Source organism: Abrus precatorius, unplaced genomic scaffold (genome assembly GCF_003935025.1).
Source record: "Abrus precatorius isolate BTA unplaced genomic scaffold, Abrus_2018 Scaffold6, whole genome shotgun sequence".
Taxonomy (NCBI): Eukaryota; Viridiplantae; Streptophyta; class Magnoliopsida; order Fabales; family Fabaceae; genus Abrus; species Abrus precatorius.
The window spans coordinates 16,498,558-16,522,648 of NW_020874406.1; the positions used below are offsets into that span (position 1 = coordinate 16,498,558).

The window sequence follows — 24,091 nt, forward strand, 5'->3', positions numbered from 1 at the left end:
ATAACAAATAAATACAAATATTTTTTAAAAACTAATTCATAAAAGAAAAATAAAAGAGTAACATTTATGCCAACAATTTAATTTTGTAAGATAAAGATTATATCAATATAGAAAAATTTAATAATTAACATTTTTTATGAATAATCTGTTTTGGTAATAACATTTGAATTAGTATTTTTTTTAATAAAGAGTAACTTTTGTTGAAATCGAAAATTAAATTACTTTTGCACTAATTGATCCATATGCTTAACGTGTGAATTTGTATTTTAAGTGCTTATAATGCACCCTGTGTACTTAAATATTTTTCAGAAATTAGGAGGGCAAAACATGATTATTCCTTAGAACTCATTATTACTCTGATCTTAAGTTTCCAATCACATTTAGAAGAGGTATGCTAATGCCTTGATCATTACACTTATTATATCATACGTGCGGTCTTGGCATAACCAATTATGAATTATGCAATTGCAAGGAGAAGAAATCATTTTGCCTGTCCCACTTGGGACTAAATAATGCCGATAAAGACTCATCGTTGTTTTTCTAAGGATCCGAACAGTTTCATTTCCCTTTCTATATTCATGCATACTTACAGAACCTTCACAACATTTAATCGATTTTGATTCTTCTTTTTTCCTTCTTACACATTTTAACTAATCTTTATTATTATTATTTTCACAAATTATAGCATGCAATTTTAATATATAATATTTCACATGTTTTTATCTTTATTTTAAAAAATATGTTTTGATTCTGACCATCTTAATAATCAAAATATATTTTACTCAAAAGAACTCTCATTAAATATGTCATAAGACACTAGTAATGAAGCTTTTAAAAAATAACAATCCTCTTGTGCATAACAGGTTTGCTAGCTAAAAGATGCTGGGGCTCGAAAAACCATCATGACAAGTTCAAGAAGACTAGGATAGGGCTAATCACGTGGAAGTACGTGTAAAGCTGATTGTCCCTACTGCATCAGTGCTTCTAACTTCAAAATATGTGTCACTGCACACTCCCTTCAATTTAGCCCTTCCTTCCACACACCAAAAATGTCCCGTCATCTACACTCATTATATTAAAATGAGAGCCAACTCAATTATGACGCAAGCATCTTCGGGATATAAATGGAGATGTCTATTTTGGTAGAATAAATCAGAAAAATAAACCTATACATAATAATTTTGAGAAGAAATAGGATTACTTAGACATATAAACAATGGTTTTAAAATAATAAAAGTATAATCCGTACGTAATTGTGATGGTAGGTAGGGGCGATCTCGCAATGATAGTGTGCTTCCTTGTTAATTACTATGCTAATTCTCCGGTCCACTTTACCAAACATGACCCACGATATGATATAGGGTTTTGATTTTCTCCCTGTCTTCCATTAAATATAGATATATTCCTATACCTTTTGGATGTAAAATTTATTCTTACTTAACGGTATATATGACCGTAACAACTCACAAAGTATTTGATTCGACGTGTATAAAAATGTATTTTACACAAATGTGAATTGCATCTTGGATTAATTATTAACTCATATCTGATCCAACTTATAATAAATTTATGTTTTAAATACCTTTCTGGCATTAATAACCCATCTCGAATTAATATCGCGTGCATATTGCTCCTTCAAAATCTATGCTTTAACCCAATTTTGGACGACTTTGAATATTGAAAACACATTTCACGCCATTTTCCTAGATAGGGTACGCAATCCTTGGTCAAATTCACACGCACGATTAATCTCATAAATAATTGGATCAATATACGTATTTGTATTTATTTAATTTGAGTTTGTTTGGTAAACATAATAAGAGAATAAAATATAATATATATATATATTTTTTTACATTTGTTTAATCAATAAAACATGAAAAGTCTATATCATATGCATTTATTTTACTATTCTATTTAATGTAAATTTTATTTTGAAAATTAAAAATATGTAAGATATAATTTGTTAATTTAATTTGCATCCAACAAAAATAAGAGTAAATTTTCTTTCATTTTTCCTCTCCTTCCTTACCCTTCAAATCATTGCTTTGTCTCTCCCTTTAAATTTTCAAACAATGCCTAAACAAACTAAAAGTAATACTAATTATTTTCTTATTAATTTTTTTATACTTTACAAAAAAAGTACAATAAAAATTACATTATTCTTTCTTTTACTTTAAAATAACTTTTTTTAGAATAATATATGCAACAATTCAATTTGTTTTAATGTAAACGAACTTTTAAGAGTTAATTTTTTTCTTTTAATAATTCAACATTATCAGCAACTAGTTTTAAATCTCTACTATGAGATTTTAGAACTAAAAAGATAAAATAAAGATTCTAAGTGAATTTTCAAAACCAATAATATGAGTGCTCAAAACACTATTTCATGTACAAAAAAGTCCACAATTGATAACCTTAAAATTAGTTGTCGACGGTCTTATGGGTTGAAGAGAGAAAAAAAAAACACTGAGGAAGTTTATTCATAGTTGTCCACCACTAACTGACTCATTTGAATTAAATAAATTTAACAGTAGCACCTATCAATCTTTCAAGAGAAGGAAATGAAATTTTCTAAATGAGAATAGAGAACAATGTAATTTAATATTTTTTTCCCTTAAAATAGAGTATTTGACTTAATTGTATATTACGTTAAAAAATATATAAGTCATTTAAAACTTGTTTACTTAACAAAATAAACATTAATTATGTTTGTATTTTTAATTTCATAAATATTTTTTTATTTCTTTAATCATTGTGATTGAACAATTATTGTGTGTACATATCTATATTAGAAATATATTTTACTAATATACATGCTAAAACCAATTAAAACCCTGTAAGAACAATATTTAAGAAGTGACAAAATTGATATAAAATTATTAGAATGTATATTAGTCTATGAGGAAAGTTGTTAAAACTAGAACATAAATATCACAGTATAGAAAAACGTTTTCCTAACTAAAATTGGATGCACGAGTGTATGCGTAGGTGGAGACGACTGGTCTCCATGATATGACTACATGAATTGGCCGAAAAGCATGCAGTTTGTAGAAATTTTACAATAGTTACAAACAAGACTCAAGTCGTAATGAATGACTAGATGTTGTACTCACCAAGTGTCCATAATACTTTATACTGTTTTACCTAATAACAAGAGGACAAATTGAGCGTCACCTTTATGTAATGTGCTAACTTGCCACACATGAGATCATGTGAACTGTAAGCATGTGTTATCGATCGATTAGACACTGAAATGACAAAGTAACCACAATTTGTAACATAATTATGTGAACAAGCTGCTTCGCGTAAATTGCTGATCTGGCCGTCTATAATCTTTTTACTATATATTTTCACCCAAATTTTGTTCGGAACGGGATGGTAATATAAAAGTCAAGAATAATTAGTTAGAGAAAGAAAATGATCCAAAAGGAGATGACACGAGGAGCTTATCGAAAAAGAAGGGGTCTATATGTCTCCGATTTGCAGAACCATTTGTCAATCAAGATCATGATTGATTGAGAGAGGATGTTGATGATGAAGATTAAAGTAATAGATGTCATCACTTAAATTGCAAGATAGTATAACTGCCATAGCAATTAATTTATTAATTGGTGATAGTTGAAAAAAGTCTCAATTATTTATAATAATATTTAACTATTTGCAATATTATTCTTTAGTATAAAATCTCATGGAATTGACGGATCGTAATGATTTTCTACCTAGGCATTGATCCTGTGGGCCGCAACCTTATCAAAGACTAGCCATAGAATCAAACACAAAATGTTTTAATTTAGACTACTTGACCAAAAGGAAACACTCTCTTTCACACTTGTTCTAGTCCAATACATTAATAAAGCCTATAATATAAGTTCATTGGCAAGACATAATAATAAGGTGGAGCAAACCATTATAAAACACGTTGGTTGGTTTTGCTAAGCTTAACCATTGGCGACAACGTTGATTGTGAGCGACCAAAGGCAACGGTCTCCAAATTTGACATGAGAATTAATATACAAAGTGGTGTGAACCTAGGAGGAGGTAAAATAAAACAAAAACGATTATCACGCTAAAACGAATGATGAAGGAAACTACTAGTTAGACGATATATACAGTGGTCAATATATATAATTAGACAGAGAAATTGAAAAAAGGTGAGAAGGATGAGAGGGGAAAGGGAAAGTGAAAACAGAGACAGCGCAAAAACGAAACTGCAAACGTCAATAATTGGGATCCATAATTCGTAAGGTGATGTGATGTATAGAGTGAAGAATGAAGGAAAGAGCGGAACAAGAAAATAAATGAGTAGCTAGACTGAGCGCGCGTGCCGTCCGGAGTCATTCAGAATATGAGAACGACGTGCCCTTTTGCCTTTTTATTGTTTTTGTGTTCCTATATTTATTCTACTTATAATTAACTTCATACTATATATACGGATTGAATGATACATAATGCATGCACAGTGCATACATACGGATTAGGATTCTGATTAAGATTAGGAAAGAAAGAGACAGTGAGTGAGTGAGTGAGTGGTGGCTGCAATGTTCAGTTGGAGTGCAAAACTTTATTCTTTCTCTAAACAATCAAAAGTTGCCACTTCGTCGGGCAGAGCGGAAAACGACGCCACCTTTGCCTAAAGACGACGTCTTGGGCAACGCGGGCAGTGCGCGCGGGCACATCTATGGTCGCCGTCAAGGGCCCAACTTTTCCCATTTCCCCCCTCTTATATTCTGTTTACCCTCTTCCCTTGTCCTTCTTTTTTTTCTATTATTATTATTTTTTTTACTTTCACTTCCTTTTATTCCAAGTCCCAACAATGTACAACGTTTTCTATTCTTCTGCTATTTTAACTTTCATGTACTTGTTCACCCTCCACATATAACAATATTAGTTTAATTTAGTTCAATGATGTTATAGGTCCTGCATACATTTTAACTAATAAGAAAAATTGACAAATTAAAAATGATATTTACATTATTTTATTTTTGTTTTATTTATCCAAATGAAGAAGGTACTATTAGCAGGAAGCCATGAAACTTAAGGGTACATAGGTTATAGGAACATGAAAGGACATGACTCCAATGCATATATGCATGCATGGTATGGGATACAAACCCATATTCCTATCTACATGGATCATGGGCCCCTACTGTGTCTCTCCTTATCCAGCACTACAGCTTTCTCAGGGTTCCTCTCATTTCGTCTTTTTGTCATATTTTTCCCTCTTTTTTCTCTCCCTTGTTTTCCTCTTCCTTCTCCTTTATAATATTAGGGATAGATAGATAGATAGATATACATTTGTAATCCCCAAGTATTGATGAATGATGATCAGTCGCTCTCCCATCTAAGACTGCATGTGATCTCACTTTTAATGATCTCTACCTATAGAATTTCCAACATGTGATTAACATTGATCCTTCCTTTAATTTGATCATAGAGAAGCGTTTGTGTTTGGCTGTATATAGACCCTCTATGTTACATATCAATCTATCTCGAATGTCTGTCTCATTTGATCATTGCAACAACACGCGATCACGCAGTGTGGGTATCGGATACCTATCGATCTACACGTAGGACACTAGAGAAGCGATTTTAACTTAAACACTAGCACGTCTTGTTTCTAGCCAGCTACAACATAATCCTCGAGGCAAAGCAAAAATGTTTTGAAATTTTTGGACTCACATGTACAAATTTATGGAAAACAAAGAAAATAGTCATCCGTATTTCAAAAGAGATCAAGATGGTCAATAAATGGTTTTTAGTTGTAGATTTTCTTCGCCATATTGGACGGTCCCTACCTTAAAAGCAGCAAAATATGCTTATGTTGGTCATCCACATTCCACAATGAGATTGATTGAGGAGTGAGAATTCCAACGAAGGTTTCAAAGCTGACAAAAGCTATTGTTTGACAAGATTCCTTGTGTAAGAAAATAGTAAAATTTCATAGATCACCTCACGTGTCGGGGACATATGGTCTCTAATTGGAAATGGGAGGGACCTATACGAGGAATTTCTGACATATATATCAAATTAGAACTCACAAAACCATGACGAACAAAGCCGTTAAGAGAATTTTCAGTTTACTGTTACCAATACTCTATCAACGCCTTGATCCTTCTTCTTGGGGCTTTGCATGCTTAATTACACAACTTTAAGCATATCTAATTAAAGAGAAATCTAACATTCACATGCTATAATATGGTGGAGCTACATTTCTCAACAAAAGATTTTATATAAATATATATATATATATATATATATATATAATTTTAATATTATCAATACATGCACCTCTATTACTAATTTTAATATTTTTTATTAATAAAGTCAATAATTAAAGCCTTCTTTGTTATGTAATAAACAAATAGCTACTTTATCAGCTCAATGTCCATGTGATCCTACGTTGAAGATCTCCACATCAAGATACGGTATCTAATATGGGGTGCATATTAATTAATTGATCAGTTATTCGAAATTTGTGAAGTGTGTTAGTTTGAAGATTAAAATAACGGATTTAGGAAAAAACTTATTTATTTAATATATTAAATAATAAAATAGTATATACATATAAATTAAGTGATATGATAAAATTTTTAAGTGCAATAGTAAATATAATATTTACCAGCTCATAAATATATTTTATATTATGTAATGTACTATATAAAATATTAAATATTTTAATTAATAATTAATTATTTTCTTTAATTTATTCGATCGGTACAATAATATAGATATGATGAGTTCATATTTTTCTGTAATTTACGTGCTAACGGGAGTTTGGTTTTGTAAAAGGGACTAGATCCCACAAAATGGCGAAACACAATTTAAATCTTTATTGGGAGAGATATCGTGCTTGAAACAAAATTATTTTCTGTAAAAATTATCTACAATAAACTTAAAAAGAAAAAACAGTTGTTGCACGCAGTGTAGGGCTGAATTCACTTGCTGTCAACATACGATGTGTTGTAAGCTGGTGGGGCATGTTATTAGTTCTTGTTTGGGCTATGAATAATAATAATAATAATAATAATAATAATAAAATTATTATTATTATTATTAAAAAATAACCAAATTATAATTATCATAAAAATTTGTCACTTATAATTTAATATTTAATCAACCTTCATTAGTATAAAATTTTTCTAACAAATATTAAATTATTAATATAGATATTACGAGTTCATTTTTTTTTGCTGATATTATGAGTTCATATTAATAGTATAATATATTATACTAATAAATAATTTTGTGGACCTTCAAATAAGTTGACTTTTTAATAAACGGTTCAATTAACTAATTTTGGATAAAAACTGGTTTTAAACTAAAGTTATTGTTCTGTTTTTTCTTGGAAAGTCCAATTTTAAAAAATTGGAACCAAGGTGGGTTTGAAACCAGTTTAATATTGATTCATGTAAAATCAAAGCATTTATATTACCAAATTCTCTTTGATTTAGTATTCTAGTGTGCTATTCTAATTAAGTAATTATCAATCTTATAATTATATTAGCTAGTCCTGTATATATATATATTATCAGTTTAATGATGGCTCATTCACAATAGGATCAGTAAATTATAAATGACGCCTTCAAATTCAGCAATCCGTCTAAACTGTAAATCATTGCTAGGTGTGCCTCTCAAGTTGAAACTGAACTCATCCAAAAAAGAAAAAAAAAGAGCCAACACAAGCACTTACCGCAGAGAGTCGTAAGTCCATATATGACAATCTTATCATACTGTTATAATAAAAATGCTGATAACATATTCTTTCACTCTTGGTTCTTTTAGTGTGGTATGGCTCTTACAACTTCAACTCGTGTTTCAATCTTCTATCTTTGGCCATCTACATCTTCTAGTTGAAGTTTTAACATATTTTCTTTTGGCTGATATAAAAAAAGTTTTAATTGCAGCTGTGATTACAATTTTATAGTTTTTAAAAATTTTAAAATGTTGTATAATTAGTTATAAATAAATATGGTCGATAAGTTATAATACCCTTATGCAATTGTCATTGGATGCACTTTAAAGAGTTCAAAAACCTTCATAACGTGGCCTCAACTGTGGTTCTGACTATAATTTTATTAACATTACATCTTGAAAATAAATTTAAGTATATAAAATTAGTGATTTTTGTTTTAAAAAATATTTATTATATTTTTATATTCAATATAAAAATATGTATTTTTTTAATAAAAGTTATAATTTTTATTTATTTAACATCGGCCTTAATAATTTAAATTTAAAACATTGCTTCTAGCAAAGCCACCTGGAAACTGGAACTATAATGGAAGCTGAAAACATCAAACAGTACATCTTCGTGAATTGAAACGGTGTTTCTAGATTAGCTTTCAACCGTATAGAAACCCATAAAGCACACAAGCCAACTTCCGGGTAATGATAATTAATTGTTTACTACCAAGCTCATATTCCTGTATGAGAATTCACTATCTGAAAGGGGTCCTTTTCCACTCAACAACTGATTATAGAAATAATTTAAATCTCACGCTTAATTCGTTTATTTTATATTGTCCTGTTAGAGCAATTATGGTTATAATAAGCAAGTGGCTATACTGTTAGTGATTGATGTGTACTACTAGATAATGACTGTGATTTTGATAATAAATTTGTCGTTTGTAATTTCTACATTGCTTGGAAGGGTAGTTAATGGATAATGGGGTCTATGTTATATCATTTCACACTACACATAATACAATGAACTGATGTGGTACGTAGCTTCTGTTCTTGTCTCCACATGATGTTAATTAATGCCTCTTCTTCAAATTCTATTGTGATATGGTCAACATTCTAAGCGAAGAGAACAAATACAGATAGTCCAAGCTCTGATCATTCTTTTATAAATTTTGCCAATATCTTTCTCTTGCCACCATCCATCACATTTATCTGCGATTATTATAACTGAGTACTAGTAAATAGTATATATGCATAGTTGGTAAAGGTTATTTTAAGAGAAATTTTCTTTTTAAAGTTTCTTTTGTGAAGTTGAAAAAAAAAAAAAACTAAGATAGTTTAGATACATATAAAGAAAGTCATTTGAGACAACATTAAAAAAAATGTAATTTTTAATTTTATATATAAAAAAGAAGAGAGCCGTAATTTTTTAAAGAAAATTATCGAAACAGATTAACCTCATGCTAATTATGTAATATTTAAAAAATTATTTTTTTGGGACCAAACTTACAACAACGTTGTGTGATCATTTAGTCGACTTAGCCGGATAAGATAAAATGAAATTACTCTTACTTCTTTTCCGAAGTTGCTGAAAAGAGGACCAGAACTTAAAATAAGCTGATAAATACTATGCACTTGATGACTTAAAAGATTCTGATGAAAATAATATTATTCATGTGTGAATACATGTGAGCTGAGGGATTAGAATTCTTTCATGTCAAAATTCACATGAGAAGTACGAGTGTTTAATCTCACTCTTTAACTTTATTAAAATATATTATTTAATAAAATTTTATATTATAAATAAATATATTTAACGATTAAAATTTAATCTCTCTCTTTAACTTTTTTTTTTTTATACATGATGGTGAAATCTTATTTAACTCTTAACTCCTGACAACTATTGGACAAGCAGAACACAGAAGACTGAAAAGAAGGCAAAAATCCAGGCGCAAACCCTATAAATGAAGTGTATGTAGCTATGATATGAACAAGAGTAAAATATAGTGATAATCGTGATAGACAATATAGACAATAGCATGCAAGGACAATTTACGGAATTGGTAGATCCTTCAAATAATGATATCAGCAGTGTTATATGCCAACATTGAAACATAACCTGTGCGTATACTGGTAAAGGTGGAACGAAGAGATAAAGGAAAAGAGAAACCATACAGCAGCCTTAATTACAACATTGTATAAGCATGTGCATGTCAGATTCCTCTACCTCACTGCACATTGGACTACAAATTAGCATATAGCAATATGTACTTTCGTTGGAGACCGGATGTAGCTTTAAAGAAAGGAAATTATGAACAATCTCTAGAAAGTATAAAAAAAAATGAAGAACATTTTAAATTTTTCCGCATGCTTCTACAAACGCTCTTATGCTATTTCCACTAATGTGACTTACATGAAGATGTAATGTATCAATACTTAAATGCCAGTTTATAATGTTCCCACAAACCTTCCCAGTTTATATGGGCATTTAATTTTTAAAAAACTGTATTTCATCTTAGGACAATATGTCCATCAAGTGTTCTTAATTCTTTCTCAAGTTTCCCCCTTTTAATGATTATAGTTTCAAAATCCTTAGTTGTTACTTCAGGAAGTTCTAGGCACTGTGTAATTTAAATTAACCCTTAAAGTGGTGCAATAAAATATAAACTACTTTTTTATTTATATAAAACTTATTAACTTGATTTATAACAACTTTCAATTTAACAACTTAATAATTTTTTTTAATTTTAAAAGGTTATTGAAGGTATAAGTTTCTCAAGATGTGCATATGATGTAGAACGAAGAAGATCCACATATTCTAACAATATCCCTTTATGTTGACCCCCAAAAAAATCCCCTTATTAATATCTATGCTAGGACGGTCGTCAATTATGTATCCTGCTTTTTCTGTGTGTTTGGTCTAAATGTTTGTTTTTGTTTTTGTGAACATATATATCCTGCTTGACTATTAACACTGTCGAAGAAAAGCCCATTTACACCGACAGCAGAGCAGTAGCCGGAGACTGGGCCAACATGGCTTCACTTGGCCAGCCCTGGTCCATGCATAAAGAGAAATCAAGAGCTAGTTAGTGTTATACATAATTTAATAATTACACATTAATTTTATAAGAAGAGAAGAAAAATATCATTTAAAATAACAATTTTTATGACATAACAATATTATTTAATTTTACCTTTATTTATGGTTTTGTTTACGTTTTAGCCCTTTCTATTTCAGTAACTAATGTGCTTTAGAAATCAATAAAATTTATTACAATTATAAAAAAAGATGTGAATTTTATTTTAATTCAATAAATTTTAATTGATAAATGATGATATATTAAAAATAGTACATTGCAGAATGCATTCCTTACCCTCTTCTATTTTGGTAAGGCTAGAATGACAATATGAACGCTCTGCATCAACTATGACCAAATTGAAGAATTCTAAACGAGTTCTGAGATATTTTGAACACGGTCCATTTATATAAAACCATGAAAATACAAACCCTTTGCCTTATTAACGAAGAAATTTTTTGATTTTCGGTCTTTATTGTGATTGCACATAATTTCGAAAACAAAATGAACAGTTAATTTGCTAAAAATAAGTGTTGGAGATCTCTTGAAGGCAAGAGAAAAGTTCTTGCGGTTTAGAGAACATGGCCATGTTATCAGCATCAGCAATCACTTTGACGTCGTTAGGAGGGTTTCGTCAATCATTGGGTGTTGAAAATCAGGGTTTATCACATTGTCTTCTTCGCACACTTTGGATGGATCCCAGAAGCAGCCATGTCTAGAACTGTCACTTTATGTCCACCTGATTTCAGCAAAGCAGCCATAGCAGGCTCCATGAACCAACACCAAATGCCTCTTCTTCTCCCTCTCCCTCTCCATCTTCGCCTAGTTCCTCTCACTCTTGTCATCTTGATGTTAGGTACTAAAGTAACTGAGTAATACCACACAACTAAAATAGAGATGAGAAAAGAGGAACTGAAACTTAATAATTTTACGGGGAAAACCCTCAACAGATAAGGGAAAAATCACGAGCAAAATAAGAGAAATATTTTTACTATGTGAAAGAAATATTACAATTTTTTTTCTCCAATTTACAAGGAGAGAACAATGACACTCTCTTAAAAAATAGGAAAAACTCACTCACTAGGAGAACCTCACAGAAAAATACTATTTTATCTCTCTGTATTTTTTTCTCTCTATGTATTTTTTCTACTCACTATGAAATTACATTCGATTGTGTTGGATGATGGGATGCATAAAACTGACAGAGGGTGCAAATATTTATAGGCAAGGATTGTTCCAGTGCCTTCAAATGCCACCGAACAACATGCAACATTTTTTCTTCAATATGAGCTGGATGTACATGCACCTAATCCATAGCCCACTTCATGGCTTCCTTTCATTTACTTCTTCCACCGAAAACAAAACCAACAATATTGACTATACAAAGTCAACAAAAGTGGCTTTACATGTTCACAATCTCCCACTTAAAGTCATTTTTGTGATCTTTCAAAACTCTCTCTTCTTGCCAGTTCCATGTTGCTTACGTTTCCAATAGGCCATAAGAGGATCTAATCCATGTAAACTTATCTGCATTGATTGGCTTCGTCATCACATCTGCTAGGTTATCTTTCGTGTGAATCTTTTGCAAGTCCACAGTACCGTCTTCTACTACTTCTCTGACAAAGTGGTATTATACCCTATGTGTTTTGTCCTGGAATGAAAGACTGGATTTCTTGCAATATGCAAGGCATTCTGACTATCACAATACACCGTAATCTTTGGTTGCTTATGCCCGAGTTCTTCCAATAACCTTTGTATCCAAATTGCTTCTTTGCATGCCTGAGTCGATGCCATGTATTCTGCTTCTGTAGTAGATAAAGCTACAACAGATTGTAATTTAGATAACCAGCTTACTGCTCCTTCTGCAAGTGTAAACACATAGCCCGTAGTAAATTTTCTTTTATCAAGATCACTTGCAAAATCAGAATCAACATATCCTCTGACAATAAACTCTGATCCTCCAAAACATAATACAACACCAGAGGTTCCTTTAACATATCTCAGGATTCTCTTTACAACATTCCAATGCTCTTTACCAAGATCTACCATGAACTGACTGACCATACTAATTGCCTGAGCAATATCAGGTCTTGTGCAAATCATTGCATACATAAGGCTTCCCACCGCTGATGCATACGGTACTCAAGACATTTCCATCCTCTCTACTTCATTGCTAGGACCCATACTTGAGGATAATTTATAATTGATAGGAAGAGGGGTAGAAATTGGCTTACAGTCTTGCATGTTGAAGTGCCGCAAAACTTTCAATAAGTAGTTCTTCTGAGAGAGCCAAACTTTCCTATCTTTTCTGTCTCGGTGAATTTGCATCCCTAAAATCTTGTTTGCTGGTCCCAAGTCCTTCATATCAAACTCCCTAGTCAATTGTGCTTTCAATTTCTGGATTTGATCTTTGTTGGGGCCTACAACCAATATGTCGTCTACATACAACAGTAAAATGATAAAAGTATCATCATCAAACCTCTTGTAGTATGTACAATGGTCTAAACACAGTCTATTGTATTTGAGACTCATAATGAAGGAATCAAATCTCTTGTACCAACATCTTGGCGCTTGCTTTAGACCGTACAGAGATTTAGTTAACCTGCAAACCAAGTTTTCTTTTCCTTGTTCTTTAAAGCCTTCTGGTTGGAGCATATATATTTCTTCTTCAAGTTCTCCATGAAGAAAAGCAGTATTTACATCGTAAATCAAATGTAGCACACATAGCTAGGACTACTCTGATAGTGGTAAGTCTAACCACTGGAGAAAAAATCTCATTGAAATCAATGCCTTCTTTCTGAGCATATCCTTTAACCACCAGTCTAGCACGATACCGCTCCACTTGATCATTGTCATCCCATTTGATCTTGTAAACTCATTTGTTTCCAATGGCTTTTCGACTTTCTAGAAGTGTTACAAGTTTCCATGTCTTATTTCTATGTAAGGCTTCCATTTCTTCCTGCATTGCTGTCATCCATAGAGAAACATCTGAACTGCTCACAGCCTCTTGAAAGGTTGACGGTTCTCCTCTTCTGTTAGAAGACAATATGCATCATGGCTTGCCATCACATAGTCTGAGTGCCAAGATGGTTTTCTTATCTGACGTGTTAAACGTCGAACTTCTGCATTATTGATCTTATTTGGTTCTTGTTTTTCATGCTCTGGTTCTGCTTCAGAAGAATCATCTCCTCCAGACTTTCTATCTATCTGAACAGTAGTAGCTTCTTTACAAGTGCTATCATTTTTCTACTCACCTTGCAGTTCATTATCTGCAAAAATTACATCTCTACTGACAATAACCTTGCGGGTAGCGGGATTCCACAGGCGATACCCCTTAACACCATAAGCATAACCCAAGAATATACATTTCCTGAATTTTGGATTTAGCTTTGTTCTTTCCTGGGTGTTGTACATAACATACACAGGACAACCAAATACATGTAGAGAAGAGTAATCTGTTGGCTTTCCTTTTCACACCTCCATTGGTGTTTTAAGACCAATAGCAGTTGATGGTGACCGATTTATCACGTAACAGACAGTTTTGACTGCTTCTGCCCAGAAAGACTTAGCTAGACCCGCAGTCTCCAACATAGCTCTTGTCTTCTCCAGAAGAGTTCTGTTCATCCGCTCTGCTACACCATTCTGCTGAGGAGTATGTGGCACTGTGAATTGCCTCTGAATACCCTCTTGCTTGCAAAATACAATAAATTCACCATTTGTATATTCTTCTCCATTGTCTGTCCTCAAGCACTTGATTTTCTTACCAGTTTCTAGCTCTACTTGTGCTTTGAACTCCTTGAATACTAGAAATACATCAGACTTCTTCTTGATTGGGTACACTCATAATCTTTTGGAATGATCATCAATAAAAGATACAAAATATTTTGCTCCTCCCAGGGACATTTCTGGTGACTCCCAGACATCAGAATGGATCAAGTCTAATATATGTTTGTTTCTAGTAGTAGACTTATTAAATTTCAATCTATACTGCTTACTAGTCACACAATGTTCACAAAAAGGTAAATTTATCGATTTGAGCTCGTGAAAAAGATTGCGGTCTACAAGAATCTTCAAGCCACGTTCTGACATATGGCCCAATTTACGATGCCACATCATCATAATTTCTTCTTGACTAGTTGAAGCAATTAATGCATCTGTCGCCTGCAATGTATCTCCTAGAAGCATGTATAGATTAGCAGCAATCTTCTCTGCTTTCATCACTACTAGAGCACCTTTCACCACTTTCAAGATCCCACCTTCAATATGGGTCTTACAACCGAGGTTATCTAATTGCCCTATAGATAATAGATTTTTCTTCAATCCCTTCACATGGCGTACTCCCTGAATTGTGCGAATAGTACCATCATACATTTTTAATTTGATAATTCCAACTCCAGCAATTTCTAAAGTATGATCATTTCCCATGAACACAGATCCTTCTGAGATAGGTTCATAAGTGCAAAACCAATCTCGTTGTAAAGTCATGTGCCATGTTGCTCTAGAATCCATTATCCATGCGTCAGTGAGCTGTCTTTTGCCTTTGAAACCAATTGCAGCTTCGCTGTATATAATTTCTCCATTGTCAAAGGTACTAGCAACACACCCTTGAGATGTACTTGCTCCAGGAGACTTCTCTGGATTTTTCTTGTTGTACCAACAATCTTTCTTTAGGTGCCCCTTCATGCCACAATTGTAGCATTTAAAGTTCTTCCGTCTTCGAGACTTTGATCTACCATGGTTCTGGCTCCCACTGGGGCCACGCTCCGTTGATATTCCCCTCGTCATCGTCAATGCTTCCACTTGCTTTAAACTTTCTTTACTATCTTCTTTATTTTTGCTTCTAGATTCTTCTTCAAGAATGGCTCCGGCAACATCATTAAAGTGCAAGCGACCAACAATATTATTATTTGTTATATTGATGATGAGTTGATCATACGAATCTGGCAAGCTCTGAAGCAAAAGTTTGGCACGCTCATTTTCTGGTATTGTGAAATCTGACGCTGTAAGCTGAGCAAACAACATATTCAGATTGTTGATGTGGTCCGTTACTGATGTGGACTCACTCATTCGAAGAGTATACAACCTCTTTTTCAAAAATATTCTATTGTGAAGTGATTTCACCTCATACAGTTTGATGAGGGTATCCCAGATCTCTTTTGCAGTATCCTTTTCTGCAATGCTTGACAAAACTGAATCTGCCATTGCTAAGTGCAAGGTAGAAACAGCGTTGTTATCCATTTCTTTCCACTTTTCATCGGTAATGTCGACGGGTCTACCTTCAATTGCTGTTAAAAAATTTTCCTTTCTCAAAATTACCTTTATCTTCAATTTTCACAGGGAGAAGTTACTCCCACTGAATTTCTCAATCTCAAATTTTTTCGCCATTTTTTTTAACTAAACCGGTTTACACAATTTCACCGTAAATAGTACAGTATACGTGAACAGTATTGTATATTTTTACCGTGCACCAGAATAATTCCAGTATACGTTAACAATCACTGCAAAAGAATACAACCACACTGTGAATAGTAACCATGAATAGTTCCATAGCGTCAACAACCAGTGGATGATTCTCCAACAACAAGGAATTAATCTTTTCTGATATGGAAGATCAGACTAAGCTACAACCACAGAGTATACTAAGAATATCCTACCGAACCATCGGCTCTGATACCACTGTTAGGTACCAGAGTAACTGAGTAATATCACACAGCTAAAATAGAGATAGAAAAGAAGAATTGAAGCTCAATAATTTTACGTGAAAAACCCTCAACAGATAAGAGAAAAACTACGGGTAAGATCAGAGAAATATTTTTACTAAGAGAAAGAAATATTACAATTTTTTTTCTCCAATTTATAAGGAGAGAACAATAACACTCTCTTTTGAAAAATAGGAAAAACCCACTCACTAAGAGAACCTTACAGAAGAATACTATTTTATCTTTCTGTATTTTTCTCTCTATGTATTTTTTCTACTCACTATGAAATTACACTCGATTGAGTTGGATGATGGGATGCATAAAACTAACGGAGGATGCAAGTATTTATAGGCAAGGATTGTTCCAGTGCCTTCAGATGCCACCGAACAACATGCATCATTTTTTCTTCAATATGAGCTGGATGTATATGCATCTAATCCATAGCCTACTTCATAGCTTCGTTTCATTTACTTCTTCTACCAAAAACAAAACCAACAATATTAACTATACAAAGTCTAACAAAAGTGGCTTTACATATTCACACCTTATGTAATGAACATACCATATATCCACTTCTGCAACTTATATACTATACATATAGTATATAACTTTTAATATAACAAACCTTTTTCTTTATATCAACAATTAATAAAGAAACATTCCATGATACTTTCTTTTTGGGATACCTGCTTTATTATTATTTAACAATAGTAACGTTTTAATTTTATCTTCCACCTAGTTTTAAATTTATCATTTTTATTAAATTTCAATAATACACTACTTGAAGTGTAACAAATACACACGCACACACATGTTTGTAAGTTAATTTTAATTTTAAAATATATACATGATAAAGTATAAAAAAATATTAAATTTACTAATATTTTACTTCCTAAATAATAAATTCTTATTTATAATATAAATGTTAATTATATCATATTTATTAAACTTAAATATTTTTAATTTAATCCTTATTATGGCATATAATGAAAGAATTTTTTTTTTAAATCAACAATTTTAGTATATTCTAATAGATAGTAATTTACTTGTGAATTTTAATATATTTTTTAAAAATATTTAGAAAGAGAACCTTTTTGCTATGAAATTTATACAGTTTGCAGAAGATTATTCTTGATAGAAAATATTTATGATTAAAAAAATGAACATAATTTTATAATATTTTAATATACATCCAGGTTGACACGTTAGTTTTGTTATCGTGTTGGGCAGCGGCATGCCGGCACGTGTGGCACTTTCATGTGGTTGGGGCATTCCTTTTGGGCCAGATCACAATCTCTGTCGTTAAATTTTTTAATAATAAAATAAAATGAATGTTGACTATTTTTCATTTTAATTTTACACCTACAATTGACAACATTATTAAGATTCTAATAACTGAGGAATGACATGCACGTATATTATTTTTCATGATTCACAAATTTTTTCAACAAAAAGTACATTTTTCATTGTTTAAATTATTTTAAATTTTCATGCAAATTTTATTTAATTTAGTCCTTTAATTTTTTGTGTCAGTATATTTTTAAATTTTTAATGTAAATTAATTTTTTTATTTAAAATTTTTAAAATTTTATTTTTTCTTATAACTTAATATTTTTTTAAAATAATATTTTAGACTATGTTTAACTATTAAACTATCAATCAAAATTGTCATTGGATATGTCCAACTAAATTTTTTTATTTCTTACCATTAAGGTTGAGCGTAGTCGTTTAATATTTAATCTCAAACACTAATATATATTTAAGTCAGTAATATTTTTTAATGTACTCTTAATTATTAATTATATTTTATTAAAATTTATAGAAATATAAGTGTAAATAATTAAATTAGGAGTTTACTAATATTTTTTTTAATTTTTTAATTTTTTTTGTTAATAACTAAAAATATGTTTAAAATTTTGTATTGCATTTTGGTTGTAAATTTTTAAACTCTTTAAACATTTTTTAATTAATAAACAAGTATATTCATTGTTTGTAATAAAATACAATATTTTTTAATGTCAAATAATGTAACTGATAAGATTTGTTGACTTAAAAATAATAAAAATTAAAGCAAATTGATAAGAGAATAAAAGATGAAGAAATCATGTAATAGAATATATATAATTAAGTTTAGAGCTTTAATTTTTTCTTATGAACATTTAAATATATTTTAATTTAATTGTAAATTATGGTGCAAGTATAATTATCAATTATCTAATCAATTATTACTGTCACTCAATAATTATATAATAATAATTTTTTTATTTAAGTATTATTTTAATAATTATAGACAATAATAAATATTAAAGTTTATTAAATTTGTCAAATTCAATTAAATGATTAAAAATATGAGTAATAGATTGATTATTTTAACTTCTATTCATAAATTATCTCTTAATTCTGTTTATCTATTAATAATATGATCTATTATTAATTGATTAATTATAATTTATTTTTGAGTAACCAATTTAAGAATAATTATAACAATAAATAAGTAATTATAATAAATATTTAGTATTAATAGTATAAAAATAAATTGAGATTCAAAAGAGTTACATCACAAATATTTACCGTAATTTCATAATAAATCAGTGTTGAGTTATGCATAGTTATAACATTTAACATAAAAATAAACTAAACAAACAACATTTACAATTCTAAATATAAAGGAAAGAAAAATTTCATGGCTAATCTACTATAAAAAAACACTCCTTTATGATGAAAAACATTATTTTCAAAATCTTATAAAGATGATGCATAAAATAAAGGAGACACATATAAAAATGTGATAGATGAAGGAATTTTTGGATGAAAGATTAAAATTTAAGTATAAAAGGGAGATAGATTTATTGTTTGAGTTTAATAAAAAGATAAATTTTAAAATATAATTTTAAACTTCAAAATTTAAATTAAAAATTCAAAACTAATTTTAAAATACAAATTCAAAATTTTTACCAATTTTTTTTACTTATTTTAACAATTTTTTTTATAATTTGAACTATTTAACTAAGTTACATTATCATCACTTCATATAATAAAATTAAGATAAATTTAAGAGATAAAATAATAATTTAAAAAAAAATTAAATTTATTAAATAAAATGACATAATAAATTAGATCATAAATCTCTTGACATGTATTATTATTTTAAATTATAATAATTTTTTGACATGTAACGGATTGCAGTCCTTTTCATACTTTATTTTTTTTTTTTCAATAAAATGTTATTACTTAATAATAAAAATAACGACATTAAGTTTTCTTTATAAATTAAAAGAATTTTAAAATTAAATTATTTTAATTATTAGATGTAAAGATGACGTAAACAAATTATTCAGTACAATTTATCCACAGGGAAAAGTTAGCTGGTCTTATAAACTACAGCAAAGTAAGGGTTCTGATAATATATATATATAAAAGACTGAGCATGTGACAAACAAAGGCATGATGGCTGAAAAACAGAGAGATGAAAAACATTTTGTCTTGGTGCATGGTCTTGGCCATGGTGCCTGGTATTGGTACAAGCTTAAGCCACTGTTGGAGTCCTCAGGCCACAAAGTCACGGCCCTTGACCTTGCAGCTTCTGGCATCAACACACACAGTATTGAAGACATCCACACGTTTTCTGATTATTCTAAGCCCCTTTTGGAGTTCTTAGCTTCCCTTGCTCCAAATGAAAAGGTTGTCCTTGTGGGACACAGCTTTGGGGGGATGACTATAGCCCTTGCAATGGACAAATTTCCAGAAAAAACAGCACTTGGAATATTCCTAGCCGCTTTTGCTCCTGATACCCAACACACACCATCATATGTCTTAGAAGAGGTATGGTTTTATAAAAAGATCGAATATGCTTAAATCTCCCTTGCTTCCTACATCCCAAATTTAATCTACTTGATTATTCTTAGAATTATTATCATTTATTTTTTCTAGATTCAGAAATAAGACGGTTGCTCAAATTTATAATGGGATATCAAATTAATTAGACATGTAAATTCCATCTGATAAAACTTTTTTTTTTCAATCAACATCAATAATACATTTCGTTGATCCTAATGTTCGTTATTAGTCTACGTGATCTCTTGATATTGACAGTACATTGGAAGATACGCAATTACCGGATGGTTAGACTCTGAGATCTCATATTGTGGAAGCAAAACCACATTGCTTCTTGGCATCAATTTCTTGTCCAACAAGTTCTACCAACTCTGCTCCAATGAGGTACTCGTGGCTTCTTTCCTCCGGTGTCAAACAAATTGTTATTAAATAATATAAATATGATCGTGTTTAATATTTTTTATCAAATAAAAATTTACCACAATTGATTGTAAGATTTATTGAATAAATTTAATAAAAAAACATGTCTTTTTTCTTTTAATAAGATCAATATAAAAGGATCTAAATTTGTGTCAAACACATAAACCCAAATGGTTGGAGCTCACTGGGAATGTGTTTGGATTGGATTTTGCAGGATCTGGAATTGGCGAAGACTTTAGTAAGACGAGGGTCACTTTTTCCTGAAGAGCTGTCTAAGGCGAAGAAATTTTCTAAAGAGGGTTATGGGTCGATCCCATGTGCTTATATTGTTTTCAATGAGGACTTGGCAATTCCAAAAGAGTATCAGCAATGGATGATCCAAAATGCAGAGATTGATGTGGTGCGAGAGATCAAGGAAGCAGATCATATGGCTATCCTTTCCAAACCCCATGAACTGTGTTTATCTCTCCTTGAAATCGCTGATAAGCACGCTTAAGTAAATGTTATTCGGGGATTCACTTTGAGTCTTCCACCGTAAATTTAATCCTTAAAAATATATCGTTTATTCATGTTGAATTTTTAAAGATGAAAATTATCATGAATGATATGTATGGTATATGTATTCGTGAATTATCCTTTTGTCTCCCAAACAATTATGTGATAATTTTTAATTTTTGAAAATAATATGATTAATGCAATATTATGTGAGAGGTTAACATTTTTTTCCCAATATGTTGTGCGGAATTGTCGGTTAGAATAACGTGATGATATTTTTAGCATTCTTCAGCAGACATAATTCGGAACCTTTATGTTATTAAATATTTTAATTTTTATTCGCTGACTTGAGAGTAATATTACACGATTAAGTTAAAATTTATTATTTAAATATTATTATTAGAAAAGTTGGAATGATAGAGACTCTTTATCTATCTAAATGAATGCTTGTTTTAATGCGGTGCGCAGTGATGTTAATGCAAGGCACCCAGTGAAGACTGCATTTCATCTTAAAGTGAATTATAATTAAAATAAGTTTCATTTAACGAAATTAAAGCTTGGCCACTGCTTAATATTTATTCAATTTCATTTTAGTTCATATTTGGAAAGAATCAAAGCAACATTGAATTCATCACCGCTTTTTTTGTTGGGGACAGTGTTTGAGATTTACCTATGCAGCATTGGCACAACATACATGAACAAAGTATGTTGTTGTGTAACGGAGCCTCAAGCTCCATCTCTGCTGCAAAAATGCAGCGCAGTGACATCACTGCGAGAGGCGCGTCGACTCCACGCCCTCATATTAACTACTACCACCGCCTTCAACTCCCAATCTCCGTTTGTGTTCAACAACATTCTCTCAATGTATGCACGGTGTGGTTCTCTCAGAGACTCTCACCTCGTGTTCGACAAAATGCCAGATAGAACTCTTGTTTCTTACAATGCACTCCTTTCAGCCTATTCTCGAGTATCATCAGAGCATGCTATTTCCGCCCTAAAACTGTATACCCAGATGGAAACTAAGGGTCTTAGACCCTCTGGCATGACTTTTACTAGCTTGCTGCAAGCATCTTCCTTGCTTCAACATTGGTGGTTTGGATCATCAATTCATGCGAAGGGCTTCAAGTTGGGTTTTTTGAATGATATTTTTGTCCAAACTTCTTTACTTAATATGTACTCCAATTGCAGGGATTTGGGTGCTGCCGAGTTGGTTTTTTGGGATATGGATGATAGAGATGATGTTGCTTGGAATTCTTTGATTGTGGGATACCTGAAGAATGGTAAGATCAAGGAGGGAGTTAGGCTTTTTGTTAGATTGGTGAAGGTTGGCTTTGTCCCAACCCAAATCACTTATTCTATGATTTTGAATGCGTGTAGTCGTCTGAACGATTATCATTCTGGCAGATTGATTCATGCCCATGTGATTGTTAGCAATGTGCCCCTCGATTTACATCTGCAAAATGCGCTGGTTGACATGTACTGCAATGTTGGCAATACTCAAACTGCATATAGGATTTTTAGTAGAATGGAAAGCCTGGATTTGGTTTCTTGGAATTCAATGATTGCTGGATATTCTGAGAATGAGGAAGGAGAAAAGGCAATGAATTTGTTTGTAAAGTTGCAGAAATTGAATTTTCCTAAACCAGATGACTATACTTATGCCGGCATTATATCTGCAACTGGTGCATTTCCATCTTCTAGTTATGGAAAACCTCTTCATGCACAAATTATTAAAGCAGGTTTTGGGAATAGTGTGTTTGTAGGAAGTACTCTAGTATCTATGTATTTCAAAAATCATGAAAGTGAAGCTGCTCAGAGAGTATTTTATTCAATCTCAGTGAAGGATGTTGTTCTCTGGACTGAAATGATTGTAGGTTATTCTAAAACGCCTCATGGAATTAGTGCAATTAGATGCTTTTGTGAAATGGTTCATGAAGCCCATGAAGTGGATGACTATGTTCTCAGTGGAATTCTGAGTGCATGTGCTGACCTGACAATTTTAAGACAAGGAGAAATAATTCATTGTTACGCTGTTAAATTGGGTTACGAGGTTGAAATGTCTGTTTCTGCCAGTCTAATTGATATGTATGCCAAAAATGGTAGCGTTGAAGCTGCATATTTGGTATTTTCTCGAGTATCGGACCCAGACTTGAAATGTTGCAACTCGATGCTTGGAGGATATAGTCACCATGGAATGGTGGGGGAAGCATTGAAACTTTTTGAAGAGATTCTTGAACAAGAACTGGTTCCAGATCATGTGACATTCTTGTCTCTGTTGTCTGCTTGCAGCCACAGTAGGTTGGTTGAGCAAGGAAAATTTCTCTGGAGTTATATGAACAGCATTGGTTTGATTCCTGGGCTCAAACACTACTCTTGCATGGTAACTTTGCTGAGTCGGGCAGCATTACTGGAAGAGGCGGAAGATATTATCAATAAATCACCTTATATCGAAGATAAATTAGAACTGTGGAGAACTTTGTTAAGTGCCTGTGTTATAAATAAAAATTTGAAAGTGGGAATTCACGCAGCAGAGGAAGTTTTGAGATTGAGGGCAGAAGATGGTCCAACGCTTGTTTTGGTTTCTAATCTTTATGCTACTGCAAGGAGATGGGATAAAGTTGCTGAAATAAGAAGAAATATGAGGGGATTGATGCTGGAGAAAGATCCAGGGTTAAGCTGGATTGAGGCCAAGAACGACATTCATGTGTTTTATTCTGGAGACCAATCACATCCGAAGGCTGATGAGGTGCAGACTGAATTGCATAGGCTAAAAAGAAATATGATTAGAACAGCACGAGACACAAAATGCATGCTACACAGAATGATTCAATGTAGGATTCATGTATGAAGTCTTTCTGCGTTTAGGGAATAAAAATAGAA

The 24,091-nt window shown here is 31.5% G+C and overlaps 1 protein-coding gene across 1 annotated transcript; it reads left to right on the forward strand.

Moving 5' to 3' along the window:
• The first annotated feature begins 19,909 nt into the window (after positions 1–19,909).
• On the forward strand, positions 19,910–24,059 carry LOC113870267 (pentatricopeptide repeat-containing protein At3g50420). The gene is made up of 4 exons (XM_027506859.1): positions 19,910–20,284; positions 20,555–20,680; positions 20,931–21,206; positions 21,876–24,059. Exons 1-4 carry the CDS (start codon positions 19,910–19,912, stop codon positions 24,057–24,059), a joined length of 2,961 nt encoding a protein of 986 aa, XP_027362660.1.
• Positions 24,060–24,091: the final 32 nt, after the last annotated feature.

Coding starts and splice junctions, on each gene's coding strand:
- LOC113870267 (XM_027506859.1), top strand. CDS start 19,910: ATGGCTGAAAAACAGAGAGATGAAAAACATTTTGTCTTGGTGCATGGT. Junction 20,681..20,930: donor ACCAACTCTGCTCCAATGAG/GTACTCGTGGCT, acceptor TGGATTTTGCAG/GATCTGGAATTGGCGAAGAC. Junction 21,207..21,875: donor TTGAAATCGCTGATAAGCAC/GCTTAAGTAAAT, acceptor ACAGTGTTTGAG/ATTTACCTATGCAGCATTGG.